This window comes from Gasterosteus aculeatus, chromosome X (assembly GCF_964276395.1).
Source record: "Gasterosteus aculeatus chromosome X, fGasAcu3.hap1.1, whole genome shotgun sequence".
Classification (NCBI taxonomy): Eukaryota; Metazoa; Chordata; class Actinopteri; order Perciformes; family Gasterosteidae; genus Gasterosteus; species Gasterosteus aculeatus.
The window spans coordinates 14696191-14716691 of record NC_135698.1 but is presented as its reverse complement, the minus strand read 5'-3'; the positions used below and the strand labels follow the sequence as shown (position 1 = coordinate 14716691).

General features: G+C 42.2%; 2 protein-coding genes across 5 annotated transcripts; both read right to left on the bottom strand.

Moving 5' to 3' along the window:
- Window positions 1-1004: 1004 nt before the first annotated feature.
- Window positions 1005-16390, bottom strand: LOC120808755 (AMP deaminase 3). 3 transcript variants are annotated; one of them, XM_040161862.2, is made up of 16 exons: window positions 16208-16390; window positions 12137-12200; window positions 8305-8524; window positions 8008-8194; window positions 7560-7725; window positions 5901-6120; window positions 5656-5785; window positions 5296-5490; window positions 4790-4921; window positions 4218-4381; window positions 3663-3789; window positions 3210-3373; window positions 2992-3112; window positions 2661-2834; window positions 2458-2568; window positions 1005-1761 (listed from the first exon to the last, which is right to left on the bottom strand). In XM_040161862.2, the coding sequence occupies exons 2-16, from the start codon at window positions 12192-12194 to the stop codon at window positions 1585-1587; spliced, it is 2346 nt and encodes a 781-aa protein (XP_040017796.2). In that variant the 5' UTR covers window positions 12195-12200; window positions 16208-16390; the 3' UTR covers window positions 1005-1584. The 3 variants fall into 3 exon arrangements, with proteins under 3 accessions (XP_040017796.2, XP_040017797.2, XP_040017798.2); XM_040161863.2 differs by lacking the exons at window positions 12137-12200; window positions 16208-16390 and adding an exon at window positions 10567-11002; XM_040161864.2 differs by lacking the exons at window positions 12137-12200; window positions 16208-16390 and adding an exon at window positions 10465-10801.
- A 1712-nt stretch (window positions 16391-18102) lies between these two features.
- On the bottom strand, window positions 18103-20501 carry admb (adrenomedullin b). Of its 2 annotated transcripts, none has more exons than XM_040161872.2 (5): window positions 20377-20501; window positions 20006-20182; window positions 19662-19796; window positions 19167-19402; window positions 18103-18852 (listed from the first exon to the last, which is right to left on the bottom strand). In XM_040161872.2, the coding sequence occupies exons 2-5, from the start codon at window positions 20107-20109 to the stop codon at window positions 18785-18787; spliced, it is 543 nt and encodes a 180-aa protein (XP_040017806.2). In that variant the 5' UTR covers window positions 20110-20182; window positions 20377-20501; the 3' UTR covers window positions 18103-18784. The 2 variants fall into 2 exon arrangements, with proteins under 2 accessions (XP_040017806.2, XP_077939028.1); XM_078082902.1 differs by having other exon boundaries at window positions 20006-20220; window positions 20377-20491.

Genomic DNA, 20501 nt, shown 5'->3' with positions numbered 1-20501 from the left:
ATATGCTCAGGAATGATTTAGTCATTTTCATTACATGGATGATATTGGAAAGAGTGAATTATCATTTTCCATTAAAAATATATATACTAAATAGAAGAAATGCTCAAATCCCAAATAAAAAAAGTCGCATTAATAGAGTGTATTCATCTTTATTTTTTAATCAGTTGGAAATCTGCTGAGCTAATGAGCTAACGTTAAATCCAAGCCGGTTACCAACCAGGGTAGTTGCCACGAGGCCAGTGGCCACGTGTGCGGAGGAAGACACGCCATCTTTAGAACATTTTACCAACGCTCAAGAGTTGACCTCAACCCCTCACGTAAGTTTGCATGTTTCTTTCGTCGATGTCATTAAATGCGTGAAAAATGGGATTTTTAGTTTACTAAGCCTAAAGTTAGCAGTATCAAGGCTAAGCTAACGCTAGCTGCTGCACCAGTTAGCTCCCGTGGTAGATTGACCATATCAATTTCCATTTGGCAATTTAACCTCTGAATGAAACCTGAAGTTTGGATCCATCTGTCTTAAATGTTAACTATGGCCCAAATTCACTAAACTGGATATAAACGGCATTGGAGAATGTAGGTTTCAGTATTTGTCTCTGAACGGTCAGGGATGCATTCATCTATTATACATTACAGGTGGCTAATTGCCATGAAAAGTATTTGTAACTTATAGTCATTCATTAGCAGTTTTTAGACAAAAGTCTCAGCATTAAAAAATAACATCTAGAAGATATTCAACTATCGTGGCAGATAACTAACTTTAGCTAAATTAGTAGGTCTAGTTACCTTTTCAGTTTTCATTAAAAAAAACGTGAACAATATTTGTTTTAAGATGTAGGAATAAAGGGCTGGTAATTAAACCAATGATTTGCACTCATTAAAGTTGGAAAAGGGGAAGGATTCAAAATGTCTTAAAAGCTGTCTGATCAAAAGATCTGACTGAAAGTCTCATTTAATGTTCATCCTCATGGAAATGTGTAAAAGAAATAAGCTATGCGACAACATTTGACTGTTTTGAAGCCTTTATTTACATATCAAAAGTCCATGAAAAATGACAAAAATCATAAAAAAAGAAATGACAAGGCTGTTATTTTACAGTTGTGAGTTAAGCAGGAGTTTTACCAAAAGTAGTTTAAAGCTCCATTTATTTGGACCTATATTCCGATAGAGAAAGGCCTTTGTAACATAAATGCAAGTGTTATAGAATTAACTTACCACTGCCTCGAAAGTAGCCTCGATCAAATTTTAGTTTGTGTGGCCGATGCTATTTAACTCCTTTTCAATAGAATTCTTTTTCATTCAGCTTCTGAATAATTGTGTTACTAAATCAGCCTTCATATATCCAAAGTGCACTTCACATCCGTCAAAAGAAAACATTAAACTCTCCCAATTAAACAAAGCACGCAGTGACTGGCAAAGTCCACAGATGTAACATTCAATACAGTATGATAATAAAGTGACACCAATGATTCTGTCCACAAGCCGGTTCAGAAAATTCAATGAGTCCTTTTTTTCTAATAATTTCTAAATTCATGTTTCGTCCAACATTGTTTTGTCATATATTCAGTCGCATTCAGTCGTAAATCACTCAGGTGGGTTAGTGGCAACATCAGTCTTCACGGCGTCCACCAGGAAGCTGAGCTCGTTGCACAGCGTCTCGTGGCGGTAGGCCATACGGATCTGCGCCACGTTGGTCCGCCGAATGTCGTTGCCCTGCGGTCCGCCCTGGAGGTAGTTCGGACCAATAAAACGTTTCTTCTCCTGTGAGATGAAACGGTTAAAATTTGATAAATAATAGATTTAGACCCTGGGGAAGAGGCAGAGCACGCTGGAGTAACCTCCACATGGGATCTATGTGCTGATAGTGGAATCGTTTGATAAAAGGAGTATCTTTACACCGTGACTGAACAATATTACTATGTATTAGGACACAGTAGCAAGCAATATGAGCCAAGGGACAAGGCTTCATTTTGGACTGTTCCATAATCAGTTTCTTTTATTATAGTGATGCATCAGGATGTTTATGAACCTTTTGGATGACTGAGGCAGGGATTGTACAAAAGTGGAAGCGCTCCACAATATAATGAAAGTAGGGCTAATATAATGTAATGTTTGACCGATCATTTGCTTATTTGAGAAACATTTTGAGAGAGCCCAACTGCAAAATTTGGATGGACCAATATTGGCTTATCAAAACATGTGTGTTTATTGACAAGGGAAGAAATCGTAGTAATGACATAAATATATTTAGGGCCATTTAGGATCTGTGTCATCATTACATAGTTTGTCCAGCAGAGAGCAGTGGCAAGTTTATTTTAAATTGCATGTCTTTTTAAATGTCAGAATTACCATTAATCAATCACTCATTGGGCATATAGTTGAGAAGGTGGGTTACACTTGCTCCAGTGGTAAAAGCCATTAATGAAACAGATGGAATGGCACAAATATGGACTATACCTGATGTGAGAGTCCGCTCTGCAAGACGCTGTTTCTGGCTATCTCACACAAATCACAGGTGCTCAGCTTCCACAGCTGTGCTGCAATGGCATACTCCTCCATCAGTGCCTCCTGAAAGGGTTGAAGGGAACATTTTCAGTGAATAAAGTGATCCCGGTTTTAACTAAGCCCAAATAGTCTGTACTGGTCCTGCTGGCTCTGACCTTGGTGTAGTGGAACTGCATGGGGTCGTCAGTAGACAGCGACACACAAAGGCCTTTCTGAAGGAACTCTCGTAGCGGGTTCTTCGAGTACTGCAGAAACAGGCTGTTGTTGCTCAGCGGGGACATGGCGATCGGGACCTGGGCCAGGTAGTACAGGTACTGCAACACTGGACTCTGGGGGGGAAGAGGGTGAAAAGGCCCGTGTGAATTACTGCAGTTACTGCAGAAATTGTACGAATGCTCTCGCGCTAGATTAGAGGGTTTCTGTCGAAGGTAGCGGCAAGTTGTTTGACCTCAAGTATCAAAGCCTAGTTTGAGGTCAGGGCCGCACCTTCTTGAGGTTGAGTCCATGTGAGATGTTGTCAGCCGTGAGGAAGGCTGAGACCAGGTGGGTGACGGAGCCCGCCTCACCGCAGTGGGGTCGAAACTGGAAGGTGTTCAGTCCTCGCTCCCTGAGTAGGGAAAAGTCAGTAGGATTTAAACACAAGTAACGCAAGGCACTGATTGGATTGGCTTTGGTTGCCATTAAACCACTCGGGCATCACATACTTGCGCAGGTTGTTGAGCACCATGATGTTGGCGTACATGTAAAACAAGTAGTAGGTGTAAGGGGGGTTGTCGTCCGTGGTCCACGCCTCAGGCTTTGGGCTTTTGTAAGAGAACATGTGGTCGCTGTGTTTGGACTCGTCATCCACGCTGTCGAATCCAGTCACCTACGGGACAGCAGCATGTTGGTCAAACAAAAATAGGACACAGATCATGCTTGTTTGTTCTTCAGGACGCCTCAGAATTAGCACCAGCTAAGTGGCTAGTTGGCTTCACTCACCGGCCAAAATAACAATGGTACTCTCTAATGATTGGCTGGTAAAGTTTCCTTGGCCTGTATCCAAAGAAGTGTCACTAGAAATCAGAGAATAATTCGGGCCAAACAAACAGATAAAGGCTTCGATTTCACTTTAAAAAAGTCCTGTGTCAGATTCCACCCTTCATAGGAATACTTACGTATTTTAGGAACACATGAGTTGCTTTGTGCTTTCGGGGATTAACCGTGGCCTCAAAGAGTGGGAGGAAAATGTTCTGCAGCATCTTGGCGTAGTTTGTAAATTGTTTCTTTGACTTGAAAATGTCACTGTAAGACAAAAGGAATCCAATGAACTAACACAAAAAAACAGATTTTTCACATTTCTTTGCTGATTCAGAACAATTTAAATGTTCCTTAACTTGAGTGCATCTTGATTAAGTTTACAAGTTTAGAGCCAGAGTTTTAGCAACACATTACAATTTATCTGTTTCTGATTTCTCAATTTACAATTCCATGAATCCAAAACTTCACAAATCTTTGTCTTTATTAACAAATGCTAATTATGGATGCACCAATATCATAATTATCTTGGTACAGACTCAAATATCTGGATCTAATAGTTTTAATAACAATTCAGTAAATTAATATCTTTGTTATTGATCAAGTTTTTTTAACGATGAGTTGTCACTTGTGACAAAGAGCATTAAAAGAACCCTGCTTATTCATCTTTGATTAAAAGAGCAGAGCCTCCTTACTAGATCCTTGGAACTTGGATCATCCACCTCATGTTGGGTGAGTGGACCTTGTGTTGGATGAACCAGGTCGCCAGGCTCTCCCACTCGCCGGGGGAGCGGCCGTAGATGGACAGCCGAGGCTCGGCGTGCTGGTATTTGCTCTCCTCCAGCTCTTTGGACACTTCCTGCAACGGACACCAAACCACAAGATGTTGGTGAAACCTCTCAAAAAAGCAGAAGCGGCTGTTTTGTAAGTTTGGAACGGATGAGAAGTTAATATTGTTGCGTGTGGGGTGTTTCGAAATACTGTATTTCATTTCAGTTGTCCACCGCCGGTAGGATTTACAACCGTAGCCATTATCAAAGACAAAGTTACACAAAATACTCAAGATACTTTGAATAAAACGCAAAAAGCCAAATAAAGACAAAGGCCTAAAACACTGTCGCTGTAAGAGATGGTCCATTATTGTTTTATCATGCACCCATAAACTATTGTTTTTTCTAATATCCTCAGGAGTATCTGCTCTCATCTTGTTAAAACATTTAAACTCAAGAAAGGAAAGGTGCCATTGGCACATAAACTCATACTCCACCTTGACGAGACGTGCAAAGTAATCTCCTTTGATGTAGTTGTCTGATTTCAAGTAGATCTCTCGCAGCTCGCTGGCTCCCACCGGGTTGTATTTGGAGTTGAACTTGTCAAAGCGATGAAATGTTTGTCTTCCCTAGAAGAGTCATTCGTGAGAGAGAGGGTGAATCTTGTGATCACGTTCTCCATCCAACAGAGTGACTGTACTGATTATTGTCAGATCGCACATTAAGAGGCGCTCGCGTGGATGATAAAAATGATTGCGTAACGGCATGCGAAACGCATGAACGCCCTTAATTGCATCCTTCTGTCAGTTAGCGCAGGTCACTGAAAACTTGTGTCATTATTTGAACGCGACAAAATTAAATCACGGCATCCACAGTTATTATGGATAGCACCGGATGCTCAAGGACGTTTTTCTTTTCAGACAAGTTGTACAAAGCGAACCGGATGTGTGACTGTGTGGCACAAATGGCGACGTAATCTGGCGGTTGTGAACTTTGTCCTTACAGCGTGCACGTCCAGGGAGTCCACGGTGAGGTCATAGGGGTCCATGTCGAGTTTGTGGAAGACTTCCTTGAGCTTGAACGTCTTACCGCCCTTCTCCAAGACCGTGCGATCCGCCTCCTCCTGGTACGTGGTCTTTATGAACTTCAGCAGATGCTTCTGGTTCATGCAGGCAGCAGCGTGAATGTGTGTGTCCACCTGTGTTGGACACAGGTTTACTTAGACCAAAAGAGTCTGCTGTAGTGGCCTTTCAGAGTAAAAGCTGATGGATTTTTATCCTCTTTTTTTTTTTTATAAAGTTCTACCAAGTTATTGAATATTTGCATGCGGAGCAATACGTAGAAAAAAAAAACACCAACCCACCTTTCTGACGTTGTAAAAGTCTCTGTGTGGAACACATTTCAGCTCTTTGAGCTCGGCCATTTCATTCATCATTTCGTGGAGGTAGAATTTAGAGGCTAAGAAGTTCAAACGCCTGTGACAGTAGGTTTTCCTGTGAGGTTTGGAGGACAAGGTTAGATATGTCACAGAGCGTAATGCCCCCACAGTCGGGGACGGCCATTTTGTGAAAATGTCTCTTTTATATTCAAAAAGGTGTGTGCACTCACGTCGGGCCGTCGGCTATCATAGCAAGGACATGGCTCAGGTCTATGGCGAAGGTCTCGAGGTCGGGGTACGGGAGGTTGTGCGGGCGCTGTTGCTCCAGGGCTTCGGCGTCGTCGTAAACATTAACTATGCCGTCCTTCATCTGCAGCTCGTAGTTTAGGTCCTCGGGAATACCCTCCATGGAGTACGGGTCCTCTTCTTTGGGAGGGAAAGGCCAGATGTCTGCAGGTGACCGGGGAAATTAATCAGCCATTTAAACTACACAGGTACTGTAGCTTCACATAAGCAGCTTTATTGAGTTATCTTTCATTTTTGTATTGCGTTAGTCTGCTTCGGAATGCATTCGGCCAACATGTTTGGGTAAGAGTACGTGCCACACGCTGTGTAAACAGCTCAAGGAAGCTGTGTGACAGTGTTTTGGGCCTTTTATGTTGGCGTTTTTGCCACTGGGGGAAGATTTTAGTGGACTTCACCAATAAAATATGTTGTTTCCTGAAGTTTCTTTTGCTGGAATTAGACTCACTGACCACCCTGCTGCTTATGTTTACCATTCGGCAATCTGTGTGTTCTAAACAAACTTCACTTAAGATGTTTTTCGTGAACTGTTTATCTCAACCCTTTGAGATATAAACCTTCTATTTTCAGCTCCTTTACCCCTTATCCAAGTCTGGTGTATTACAGTCCACCTAATGGACTGGTTTCAGTACACGTTATAATCAGTAGATGTATCCATGTAGAAGAAAATCATTACAACTCAATACACAACTAGACGAGAACAGCACAGATCAGATTGTTCTTAACCTCAGACATGAAATCAATGTTGCAGTATTTGAGCCAACACTTTCTTTTTCTCTCATTCTCCCAAGGACCCTCCTGGCCTCTAATGTGGGAAACAGCGGGTATTTTATCAGTCTCTGGAGTTCTCTCCTGCTTCTCTCTGCTCTCAGTCGGAATTATTTTGCTGACCTTGGCGCTGTTGTCGAAGCTTAACGTGGCTCACTGGCGGTAACAGGCAGACATGTCCCCCCCACTACATGACAGATTCACACGGTTTCACAGATGTTTACAGAGTTCTGTTGGTTGGTTGAGATGAAGAGACGGATTAACTCGGGTCTAGCTGAAGATGCAATACAGCTGCAGAGTTGAAGTGGTCGATGCTTGTTTTTTCACTCTAGATTCCCATTTAATTTATTTCTTCAAAAGTCATTTCTCATATTACGCAAATGAATGTGTAGAATACAGAGGGATTTATTGTCATGAAAGGAAGGTTGTATTAATAAAGTTGTTGTTTTTATCGACATTTTTCCCATTAACCTTATCAAAGAAGCTTGAATAAATGATTTAACCAGTAGACGTACCAATCTGTCCGAGCCATAGAAAGTGGGGCTGAACGATTTGGAGGAAATATAAGTTGACCAAATTCCTTAAAATTGATATAGCAGGTAATATTTTAGGGTACTACTATATGTAGTCTCATATCATAATATAAATATTTATATTGACATTTTGAAAACCCTAGTAGCTATGCTCTACATATTACGTATTATCTTATGAAAGCATTAACAAATCCAGGAGCTCCTCCCACGTTGCAACAAAGAGCAGGAATATGAATTCAATAAGTTTGTTCCAATGAGAAAAGGAGTTCTCTAAATGCCCCCCACCTGGCATGAGCTCGTCCTCTTCCCGCCACTTCCCATTTTCGGCGTCTCGGAGGAATCGGGCGGTGGTCCTGGGGAAGGTGTGGTAGGCCAGTCTGGAGTACTTCTCTCTGATGAACAAGGCCTTGAGGAGGCTTTTGGCTGCCTGCTCATAATCCTCGACTGTGATCTGAGAACGTCAAGAAAGTCTTTATTTTTTTTAAAACTTATTTTGAAACTCTAAAATACGTTTTGTCCAATCTCAGCAATATGGAATTGACATTCATTCCGGTCCTTATTTTATTTATCTTCCCTCTGATACGCTTTGGCTGACCAAAGTTTGCTTCCATATCAAAAGGAATCTAAATAAAATCTACAAGGCCGCTGCAACTTTCCCGGGTTCTTGCCTACTAAAGTTATAGAGTCTACTAATTATTTCTCAATCTTTCTCAACCCCCCTGGCCGCGCTTACCCCTGCACAGTAATCCCCACTGATGGTCACTCTCTGAAAGTCGGGGAAGTCTTCTCTGACCAAAGGTTCTGTTGTGTCTGAGTCGAGTACCGGGGACAGCTGGGACCCCCCGGAGCGGACCAAGTCGTCGTCGCTGGGTATCTGCGAAGACACCGTTTGCGAACGCTTCAACCTGAAACTCTTCTTCCTTGTGGGAGAGAGAGAGAGAGAGAGAGAGAGAGAGAGAGAGGTCAGGCGTTACTCGCCCGCTTTGTTTCACACCCGGAGATCCCAGATGCTAAGGATCGCTTTTCCTACTTCTTAGCGGACTCCTGGGACTGCAGTGAGGCCATCTCCTTCTGCAGCGCCCTCTCCCTGTCCTCGTGCAGGCCGATGGGACAGTCCTCCGGCACGTTGAATAGGGACAGAGCGTCCTTGTTGTTCTCTTTCAGGGCGAAGGCATACACCTTCTCCGCCTGTAGACGCACATGCTCGTCCGCCTCGTTCATCGACAGCCTGTGGAAGTGCCGTGGCATTTCTGAGGGAGTCAGGAAAGAGGAGGTTTTATTTAATTACCAGGCGAGGTCTTGCATTGCAGATGACATTTTCTTTTGGTAGGATTGTAAATCATGGAGACCATGTAAATGACGGAGTTATCTTGTAACGCCTGATGACATCATCATCCGTCACATGTAATAATGTTTGGTGGGCAAGACGAAAACCCACAAACACTGGTGCTGGAGAAAGATACAATGACAATAATTACTTACTTATAGGACGACCTAGTCCAGTTTTTAAAGCGCCGGTTCGATTCCGGGCTGTCTTAACTATTTGCTTCATGTCATTCCCTGACAGTTTTTCCAAATTTATTTTCTGATTATCACTATAACAAAAACCATAAAAATCCCTACAAATATTTTTTATAAATAGAAAAAATGTTTTTGTAATATTGCGGCGTAACCGTGACTATGAAGGAATGCGTAAGTCATAGTTACTCACCTCTGGGAAGTATTGACAGTTTGTCAGAGAAATAACATTATCTTAGTGACAGTAGAAACCCATTAGTCCTCTGAACATGAGTTGGTGGTGGGAGGGGCTCGGGGGGGGGGGTTAAAAGAGGCATGTTTTGCAATGCCTCATAACTCTCACCAGTAAACATGTCTTCAGTGGCTCTGTGTCCTGCCAACACGTCAGACACAGTTACAGTAAACACAGTTGATCACTTCCCCGCTGCCCTTCACTGGCATTGCAAAGGGGGCAAACGGGCCGGGGGCTACGAGTCAATATCTCTGTGATGATGATCACAGCACTGGTAATAATAAGCAACACAGTGGAAACTTCTCTGGCGAGAGAAAGTCTTTGGATATTATCCTGCAGTTTAGGTCTGATGTGAACCGCCTGTTGGGACATGAGGTGATTAAGCCAGATGGATTTATGTTTTTGTTTACGTACTGAGAAGGCTGACCGATCCTGAAAAGAAAGCCCTTCCTTAATAATAATAGTTCAGAGAGTTGAAACACATTGAAACATTGTTTAACTGGTACGGCAATTCGCCATGGTAGTCTTTTGAGTCCGTCAAACTATCCTCAACATTTCAGTAGATGAGTTAGCATATTTGTAGCAACTGTCAGCCAGATCAGCGCAGGGACAGCAGACAGAGTATAAACATTCTCAGGGAATCTGCAGATAAGCACCGTGATGATTCAGCTACTGTACCTGGAAAGGAAGGTCTGACTCTTTGTTGTGAGAGGAGCCATTATGTGACCCTGTGAATTCATATTTAAGTTCCGTTATGATGCTTTTTAAACAAAGCCCAATGCAGCTAACTAGCGTAACTAAGTGAAAGGATAATTTTTGCTCGTTCTCACCGACTTCACAGTGGTTGGAATGAAGGGGATTGGTATCTGCCAATATAGATAATCTGCCAATATAGATCAGTGATTGTCAAAAGAATCGTGACCAGGGATCTTTACACTACATAGAGTGATCCTCTATTGATAATCACCATTTCCTCACTTTTACTATTAATATTGAAGTTGGAGTCCAATCCAGCATCAATTATCCCCGGGGAGGTATTCGACTCAACAAGTGCAAGACGGGGAAATGAGGCACTGTTATATCACACAGCAAATTTCTCCACATGCAACTGTATCCGTCTGTGCCGCCGCACACAACATTGGGTTTAAATTTCCCCTGCCCGCTCCTCGGCTTGCATGTTTGGGAAGCCGGCATTTCTGACGAGCCTGTCGACTTGTGCATGCAGTCCCTAATGGAGCAGCTGAGGAGCCTCTTGGATGCCCTTGACCTTCATCCTTAATTATAGAAACCCGACCGGTCTGTCTGGAGGGTCTTTTGACATTTAACAACATTTCTAAAAATATGCACATCTGTGTTTTGGCAAATGTACACCTTTTACATAGCCCAATATGTAATTAAAAAGAGTTTGTTGAAATGCTTAGAATACTGCAGTGTACTTACCTACAGAAAGTGAATGCTACACCCATTGAATGAACCTCTGTCATCACATTACTTCCCAGTGTCGTCCCACAATCAGCAGAGGAAGCTCTAAGTTTCTCTTACCTTCCGCTGTGATTTTGGCCATGTTTGGCTCTCAGTCTCTGCCTGGCGTGTCAAATATTTAAGCTCTTAGGTGCTTCGTTCTCTTTTATAACTGACTATAGCTCCCAGACGTCTTGTCTCAGAAAAACACTTTCAAAGTGAGGCCGAAACCTCTGGACGCGGTCGGCACTCTCCTCGGGTCTGCTTCCCGAGGCTCTGTGATGCTGCTCTGCCGACTCGTTACTCCGACTGCCTCAGGCGAGCTTTGCTCCGCTGTTTATGTGGTCCAGGGCAGCTGCATGTACAATGCACCTGCTAGTTGTTGTTGTTGTCTTGAGTGTCCCGCTCTACCTCTATTTTAGGGGGACAGCGCCATGGCAACAGGGCCTGCTTATCCAGGCTGGTATGTCACACGCGCGAGCGGATATCTGTGAGGTGCCGGCGCGATGAGGAGAGTGAACCGCTCTGGCGCAAAGCCATTATAAACAAACCATGTGAAATTGTAACTTTCCCGCAGATGACACAGCTAAGTAAAGCTGTGTCAACTGCTTGTGAACTAAAGGGCTGTAAAGACTATTTATAGAATTTAAAAGGGGTTTTGTTATGTCAATTTAAAGCATCCATTATTTACCAAAAGCAAGCAGTTGGAATAATTGTGCACAGTTGACCGGGCATGTCAGAGTTCGCACAAAGACTTTCCAGATACTTATCCAACTAGAAACATTATCTCTAATCTGGGAATTTTTTATAGTATTGATAGATAGTAAATGCCGTGTAAAGCAAATGCTTTACTGGGATCCCGTGGATGTTCAGGACACTTTTGAGAGATAATCTCACTGAATGAAATAAAATAAGACTTGGCTTCAGACAACGGCACACATAATAAAAGCTAAATGAAGTTATGTTGATATAAACTCTGCACGGTCGGTGTAGCTCTCTGTGTTGTCATTTGATGAAACACTAACTGAGGCGAAGGTTAAGTTACGTTGGTGAGGTACCATTGGTAATTTAATATTGTACTTGTATTTGTGTGTATGTAAACTATGTTCATACTACACTGGACCCTAGATGCTAGCTCCCGAGGTTGAGGAGTCTCAAGTTTTTTATGTCAAACTATAAAATTTACATCATTTTTGGAACCTTTTTCATCACCATGAACAGTTCCCGAAAGGCTTAAAGATAAAACTTGGATAAAACTGTAGGATCAATATTTTATTATTTATAATTATCACAGCCCAACATTTTAATTACTCTTGCCTTGTAAAAATTATGTAAATAATGGTTTTTACGCATTAATTTATATTGATTATGACATATTGTGTATGTCAACCAGTTTACTCAGAGCTTTAATATTAATATTTCATGGCCTACTTAGGGGAGGCTACAACATAGGTAAACAAACTAAAAACTAATACGGTACAGGTTTCAGAGTATATAGCAGATGCTAATTTGCCACATCGGTCCCCAGAGGGACTTTTGTGATACCAGGCGATTAGAACAGCGTTGTAATAAAAGTAGAAATGACTGACGTTACATTTAAAAGAGTAATGGCGGGTAAAACCGTGCGGGATAAATAAACACACCTTCTCACCTTTCCCAAAGCATGGCGTCGATTGCTGCTTGTTAAGGGGCGTGTCCCTTCTCCTCATTTTGAGCTGTAAGGAGAGAAACAGCGCTTTAATTAACAAAGTTAGGGGGTGAAGTATCTCAGATGGGACAACGGAGTGAGCGGGTGGAGTTTTGAGCTTTCAGAACCAAATGAAGCTCGTAATCAGTTGACTCCAAAGTGGTAAGATATGTTCACAAGTCTATAGTGGGGGGTCAAAAGTCCATATAGGGGCCCTTTTTAATGGATTTATCTGAAAACATATTAGATTCTACAATCTGATAGAAGATCATTATTATTATTGTCACGAACCGGGCCGCACGGCCATGACAGCAAAGAGGGGATAGCACAAGGAGGCGTTTTTATTTAACTTAACCAAACGTAAACATTACTCGGGTCGCGTAGCAGTGGCGTGTGGACTCAGATTCATTGGTGCATGCTGATGTGCGTGCAATGTTATATAGTGTCAAGACAAACCAACCTCTCCAGCCAACCCAGCGTCTCAGGGCGGAGACCAAGAGACACAACACCTGAGACCAGAGGGCCTTTTAACAGAGACACTGGCACACAAAGCCCATGTGTTGCCAGTGTCTTTGATTGCCTCAGGTGTTTCCTCCTAATGCCCCACTGCAACACCTGCAGGGACACCAGCCAGCGGCACAGGGGGTCTCCACACAACCACTGTAGGTCCATTACGGTGTTCATTGTGTGCAAAATACCAAACTGAAGTTAGCTGTAGAGTTTTTATTGTTTAATTATTTATTTCATTGTATTTTTCTTGTTCGATAATATAAATATTTCATCATCATGCAGTAGTAGATAAACACTGAGCTCGAATGGAAAACTGGAGAACCATGTTCTGGTTTTCCCCAATAGAACCCATTAATTGAACAAAACCTGGTCTCTCTGAAGGTGGAACAGACTGGAGATCAGCCTCAGAAAGGCTCAATAATCCTCCTCTCTATATTGAGGTCAAGTTTGGCAGATGCTGATGTTGTGAGAAGATTGATACTGAGAAAACAGTGAAACAATAAAACAGGATCTGAACACAGCCAAGTGTTGTAAGAATAACACATTGATTCCGTGCAGGTACAAAGGAAAAAATGTTTGCCGTGGCCAAAATATCGACTTAACTGCCACGATTGTGAGGCTGGACGCAGCGCTTGTCCAGGCAACATGTGTTTGTAATGATAGACCTGCTGGGGGGTTAAAAGAGTTGCAATTCAGGTCTCCGCACGACAGCCTTCTCGGTCTGATCACTCCCACAATGAAGTATTGTATTTTAAATTTCATCCAAATTATTAATTAATTCCATTTCATTAATTATTGAATTATTCCTACAGTCGTTTCTGTCTGAAGATATTTTTGCAGAATATAATTAAAAGGATAACAAACGTAATTGAAATTAAATAAAATGTTTTCACTTTTAAGTGGAGGCTGAATCTGTAAGAAAATAAAATGTTTTTAGGACACCAGGTGGACATAAAGCACCAAAGCTGCTAGCAATTATATTATCTATTGTCAATTGTATAAATTGTGTAGATTTTCAGGACTTTACACTGTACAAGACTAAAACAATAACTAGTTATAAAGTGGATTTAGAAATGCTAACTTACTTTTGTTGTGTGACTCAATCCTTTAAATGTTTACCCACTCATACTGTGATAAAGACAACCCATCCCAAAGAAAACCCAGGGGACACTCAGGTTCACAAACGTTCGAATGTCCTTAAACACTTAAACGCTTCTCCAATACTATGGGGCGCCGTTTGTAAAATTTTGCACGTTCCAAAATCCTGCGCAGTTTTTCCACATTTAGCAGAACAAAAAAGCACAATAGTCACATGTCACTTTTTCAAACATTGAGAGAAATTCATGTACATTCATGCAATAACTTTTCCAAGGATAATGTTTTGGCAGTAACAAAGCTGTTAAATAAAAAAATTATTGGAAATATGTGAATGTGAATATTGTGCTTTTTTGTTCATATGATAATGCTAAATGTGGAAAAACTGCGCGGCGCCCCATATGTAAGGCTGTAAGCCCTTTTACCATAACACCTCAAATAGAGGCACATTTCATTTTGAAATGCGGTCCGCATGACCGCAGTGGAGAGGGGGTTCACGGGCGCGGAACGTCGCGCAACCCCCCCTTGACCGGACCATCGCCGACGATTTGGCCGCGACGGTGAAGGCGGGGGGGCACGGACGCGGATGCTCGCGGTTAACGGGGGGGGGGGGGGGGGCGCGGTGAAATCAGCCAGTTCTTTGTTCTAAAAGTATGACGGTTAGGGTTGTTGTGCTTGTTATTCAGAACGTGAGAACCATGCAAACACTTCGTTGGTCCTGGATGTGAAATGTAAGCCCTGCATTCACTGCGAGGTGACTCTCTCGGCTCTGGAAATTCCTGTTCTTTTGTCTTAATTTCTCAGTCAGCGGGGCTTAGGTACTCCAGGACAAATATTGAGCCTCACCCTTTGCATTTGCGAAGGCTCTGCAGTGCCTGCACCCTTAGGTGCGGTGCGTGAGGTGTGTGTGTGTGAGGCAGACTTGCCCCACTAGCCACTGAACTTTCCGACGGCGTGCTGAGGCTTGTTGGGGAACTAACAAGTTCAGTCCCTGATGATGGTATTCACCATCACTATGTGCTGCTGGGGGGCATTAAGCACAACCAAAAATTTCTATTCAAACCGGAGTCATGGCTGCATGCGTTTTGTGTTCTGCGTGCTTCTATTGATCTAAGAGGAAGCTCTCAGGTGAGAGGATGTCGTGTTGAGTTCTGTCACCGAGATAAGTGACAGGGAAGTTTTCACACGTTTACTGTTTCAGTGTTAAGATTCAGGTTCATTTCCCAAATAATCAAAGACTTTCAGGCCAAAGGTTTTGATCATTTGAAAAACAAAATGGAACCTTTGAACCTGAAAAGAAATACAACATTTAAAGTTAATGAGTACTTTTGGTTCTAATACCATTTTGATTCAGTTCTTGAATAAAATATTTAGTTATATTAATTTTCTTTCAGTTGCAGATTTTTTCAGATTCAAATCTTTTGTTTAAAATCATTTTTTTCCACTTTCAGACTATTGGCCCTGTTCTTGCTCTTGTGACGATGAACTCGTTTCAATTCATGGTTCAAAAAGGCTTGCGCGTGTTGCAAAGCAATTCACCGCCAGAACACTAGGTAGAGTAACTTTTTTTGTCGAAGACAACCTAGAGAATGACATCTTTGTGTGTGGAAGTCATTGGTTTATTTATTTATCAGATACTTTTTTTGCCCCGTGCATCACCACTGCTGCTTTTCATTGCCTGTTTTTCGCAGACGTATTTGTTCCGTATTTTCCTTCACAACTTTGTGCATCCTTCGACCGGCAAACCAGCGTTTGCGGAGATCTCCCTCCATGAATTAAACAACTGAGAGTGGCGTGTAATCATTAGTGACAGTTTAGAAATCAGGACTCCTGATCTTAAGCACAGCAACAAAGACGTCCACATGCACACATTTGTACTTTGTACCACAAACAGGCAAACCCAGACCCATCCATCTGCCTAATGTTGGAAAATACGACCAGCCAGAGGATTAGGTCGTTTTAGATGTTCCAAGCATCCACAACAAAAGGCCACCAAGACGCATGGAGGCTACGCTGCGTTCGCTGCGTTAGTTTATTGCTTTTATTCCGTGATTCTTGGCAAATGAATTGGCTCGTTGAACGAACAATCACATGAATATGGTGTATAGGAAGTGTTGATTCATAGTTCTCACAGTGCCTACGTTTCCTGAAAGCAACGCGGTTGAGGACGATTTTCAGCTTCTTTGCTAAGCTGTCACTCATAACTACACGCCTCCCTCAAAAAGGTTTAATTTTCTTTTTCAAATGATCAAAACTTGTGGCCCGGATTTGATTCCATAGAAATGGATTCAAATTTTGTTAAAAATTTTAATTAAACTGAAAACTTCACGACTTGAACCTCTTGAATTTGAGTTAGGCTGAACTGTGGGTCAGTTTACATTTGATTATCACCTGTTAAATTAACATATCTGTGTACAGCTGTGTACTTACTGTTTGCAGACGTGTGCTCGGTGTCGCTACAGAGACCCTTCTTATGCTTTGCGGGGGCTTGCCAACACGCTCACTGCCGTTCTGGACAAGTGTAACGAGTGCCCGGCTCTGGCGCTTCTAAAAGACACAGCTCTCCGAACGAGGAAGTGATCGCATCGGGGGAGGGGGTTATCTTAGTGCTGTAGAGGAAGTTCAAACGGGAAACTATTTATAGATCACACCCTTCTCTGTTTGTTTAGAGCGTATGCCATGGGAAGGCAGACCTGTTAGATTGAAAAGAATGCGTATAAAGAAGCCGCTATTTACAGAGGAATAGGTTTTATCTCGATTTATGTTTAAGCCAACGGTCACGGTGTCACCTTACCACTTAGTGTGGGAGTCCAAAAACGCCCAATGATGCCGTGTTGCTTTTCTGATGATCAACTTGTGATTATTCTTCATTACTGTGTGTTATTGTACATTTACAGAACTATGCAGTATGTCTCACCTCAATGTCACTTACCTTTTTAACTCATCTATTTACAGAGACATGCAGTAGGGGAAAGGATTGTTAATTAAGGTGTTTATAATAGCTTTGTTTGGGAAAAGTTCCTGTCAATGGACTACCAAGGTCATCCGTGGACAACACAGGAGACGATTTCCCATGCAAATTGGGGCTGATGTTGATTTAGATTGGTGTGGTCGAGCTTACAACGGCCCCCTGTGTACAGTTAAGGACCATCTGCTGTTGTTAAGTCCCCCACATTGCGTCTGGAGGGCCGACTTGCTCCTTAGCATCATCATTGATTCCACGCAGCAGTAGTTAGGCAGGGTTAAATCTGCTGGATGCTTTGTGCTTGTTCTTAATTATGAGGATTTTCTGCAGGTGAGTTAATCAAACGTGTCACCGCTCTCTAGTGGACAAACGATTTAAAGGCAACCGTTTCTAAAACCCCTCAAACCAAGTTTATCTTTATATCTATTCATCTTGTCATGGAATATTCATCAGCCTACATCAAATTATGAGAAGTAGATATCTGGGAATTGTAATGACAAATGTCTTGGAAAAAGAGTAAAAACAATATTTGGTCAAAGAATGTCAGAAGAAGTCCAAAAATATTAGGTTGAAAAAGTCATGGAAGAAAAAGTCAAGAAATATTTGGTCAAAAAAAATATTAGGTTGAAAAATGTCTGAATATATCTTTGTCAAAAAAGGTTCGGGGGGGGGAAGTTGAAAAATATAAGGTCAAAAGATGTCACAAAAAAGGGAAAAAGGTAAAAAATAGTTGAAAATGTGAAAAAGAATCACGTCAAAAAATGTCACGGAAGAAAAATTCAAGAGCTATTTGGTTAAAAAATGTGTAGCAGTACATGGGGCCTGTATCTAAATACCCTACTTTAAAGGAGTTATGTTATTGGGTTACTTTTTAAAGAGAAACATGTATCTTCACTTAAAACAAACAATAATTGGCAAACGCATTCTTTTTAACGAAATTAAAAATTAGTCATTACTGTTATCTCGTCAGTCCAATACCACCGTTTTAATGAAAATATCCACATTGGCAGGGTTTGTGACTTTGTGATAGTGGGGGTCAAATTCCATCGTGATTTTCATTTTTATCTTGTCCCCGTGCCGCGCTCTCTCCCTCCATCCGTCAAAACGTACGTTCCATAACTCATTTCGTAGAAATGTTTACACAGTTTGAGGAATATTTTGACCCCTAGATGAATTCAGTTTGTGCAGCTGATAAATCATGTGTTACTTTTCAGAGTGGAATGTAACATTGTCCTGCATTTTACTACTCAAAGCATCATAAATTGACTTGGCACTAAAGCATGTTGCCTCCAGACACCTCAAACACGTGCACTCGAGCAGAATAATATGATATTAGGTCACCAAATAAAACAGCTTGAAGTTCTTTTCATTGCTGCATTCATTCATTTATTTCAAAACCAGGTACGCTGCATCCAGGTGAAAACCCTTACAGTTCCTTTCACGCCCCCCCACAACAACACACATCAAGTTAGCTAACAGCATTCTAGTAGTTGCAGCGGAATTATGAGTAAATTTGTATGTATGAGCGGATACAATTCAAAGCAATGGTTATTCAAACCAAATATTGAGCGTTGCCACAGGAAGTGCTTTGTTGAAGCTGTAACATGTTTCCTACTGTAAAGCTAGATGGCAGCAAAGCACTTGAATTCGCTCTCCATCACGGAAAGACTCTCACTTTACTTCCAATATTGTGTATTCATCACAACAATGTTAAAAAAACAGGTAACTATGGTTAGTTATTAAATCAACATGAAGGATACTGGACAGGATAGTTATAAGATACGCACTTCATTGAAGTTAAAAAAAAGTTGTGTTTGATATGTATTTAGGCTGTATAAAAATATAGTTGTATCGTATGCTTAAATATAAGGTAGCTTTATATTTCCTTATTATATACAAGCTGGTCATTGTATATTTTGGTTATAGTTCATATTGTTTAAGAAATGATGCCGTTTGGGGTCCAGAAATGTCTTTTTTTTTTTATTTAAAAAAAGGAAGTTCCTCTTGGTTCCCCTCCTGTTCCTCCTCGGTTCCTCCTCGGTTCACGGGTCACTAGGTGGAGATCTGCAGGAATTGTCTGGTATTCCAGCTGCCGAGCTCCCTTTGGAAGCTAAAGAAGAGACAGACATGTTTGTCAGGTGTGACTTGAGCTCATCCATGAATCACGCTCTTAATTCAGACACACTGCGACCTGCGCCTGAGCATCTACAGATCTATATTCTCAATCTCGCTTTCATCCAGAGTGACCTGAGCTCGTTTTTTTTTTTTTTTCTTCATATCTAGTTGTAAATCTGTGAAATGAAACCTCTGAGGGGACTTATCTTGATCTGCTGTGAGCAAACAACCCCAACTAGGATTCTCTGCCTCTCCGCGCCTGTCTCTAGGCCACTCTGCGTGTGCTTTTGTGTCTGCGGACTCGCTGACCATCTTCAGTGCTCCGTCGCTGTCTTCGTGTCCGGAGGGCGAGCCAAGTGTCGTCCAGGAGCGAGCGGCGGCGGCGGCGCCCGTAGCCGCCTGAGCCGATCTTTTTCACGGGAGCACATGATTTTATCTGGTGGATCTGGTGCAGTTGGTGGATCAGGTCGTGGTAGACGCACGTGACGAAGCGGCAGCCGGACGGTTTGGACGTTGACCTCCTGGATCTGAGGAGTAGCCCGCAGCTGGTGGAAAGGAAAACCAAAACGTGTGCTTCATTTTTAGCTTTCCATGGTTGTTAAATCTGAACTTATAAAATGTTGAGTTGAAACCCGAATCTATGACTGGATGCTTTTAATTCATGTGAATGTATCGAAGCTATTGAATCATCCACATTCTCTTGACAAATATCTCTTTTCTCCCTTTTTGTCTGAAGACCCCTTAAATACTTCAATCAATCAAATGAGCACGAATAAGCCACCAAAAAGCAGCTTTTCCTGTTACCTTGGTGGAGGCGAGACACTTGTTGCGTTGTCCTCCTGCCGCGGTGCGGCGTGGACGTCAGAGAGCTGCTCACTGCCCGTCAGAGAGCCGCCACAGATGTCTCTTTTCACACGGCTCTGCAGCCACACTTTAAACCTGAACACACGGCGACAATATTTGATGACAACAGTTCTGTTAAGTTCATCCGCGCTGTGGAAGAATTGCACGACTGATAAATCTGAGCATTTCACAGGTGAATGTGAATATACCTCCACTGGCCAGATGTCTGAGGCCTTTTGTAGACTAGTGTGCAACATGGTTTCTCTCTGTTCTGACCGATGACAGTGATGAAATGAAGAGCTCACCTTTCCTCCAGGATAGTGTCGAGCTCCCCGGTGGTGCCTCTCACCGGCGGCAGCAGGGCGGAGAATGCGCAGCAGCACAGGACGGTTTGCAGAGCCAGTCTCATGTTGGCTGCGAGCCGTCAGGTGAAGAGGATGGAACGTCAGCTGCAGCCTGGCGAGCGACACGCGGCTCCGTAGCTGCACAACAGGGATGGTTGGGAGTCACAGTCGGCTGGCTTGTCAATCACAGAGAAATCTGTTTGTCAAGTTTAAAAGCCCGTTTCCTACAAACATGTTTCGCAAATTTCAATTGAGTCCGTTTGCATTATTTAACACCTCAAGAACTCAAGAAACAATGATTTACTTTAATTAAAATAGTAGAAGTCACTTACCTCGTGTTTGAGCTCGTCAATCAATGTAGACAATCTATGATGCACATCCAAGTGCTTTTCTTTTACCAATTTCTTTTTTCTATGGTGGTAAAGAGCTTAGCATGAGTTGTAGTCTGAAGTTTTGC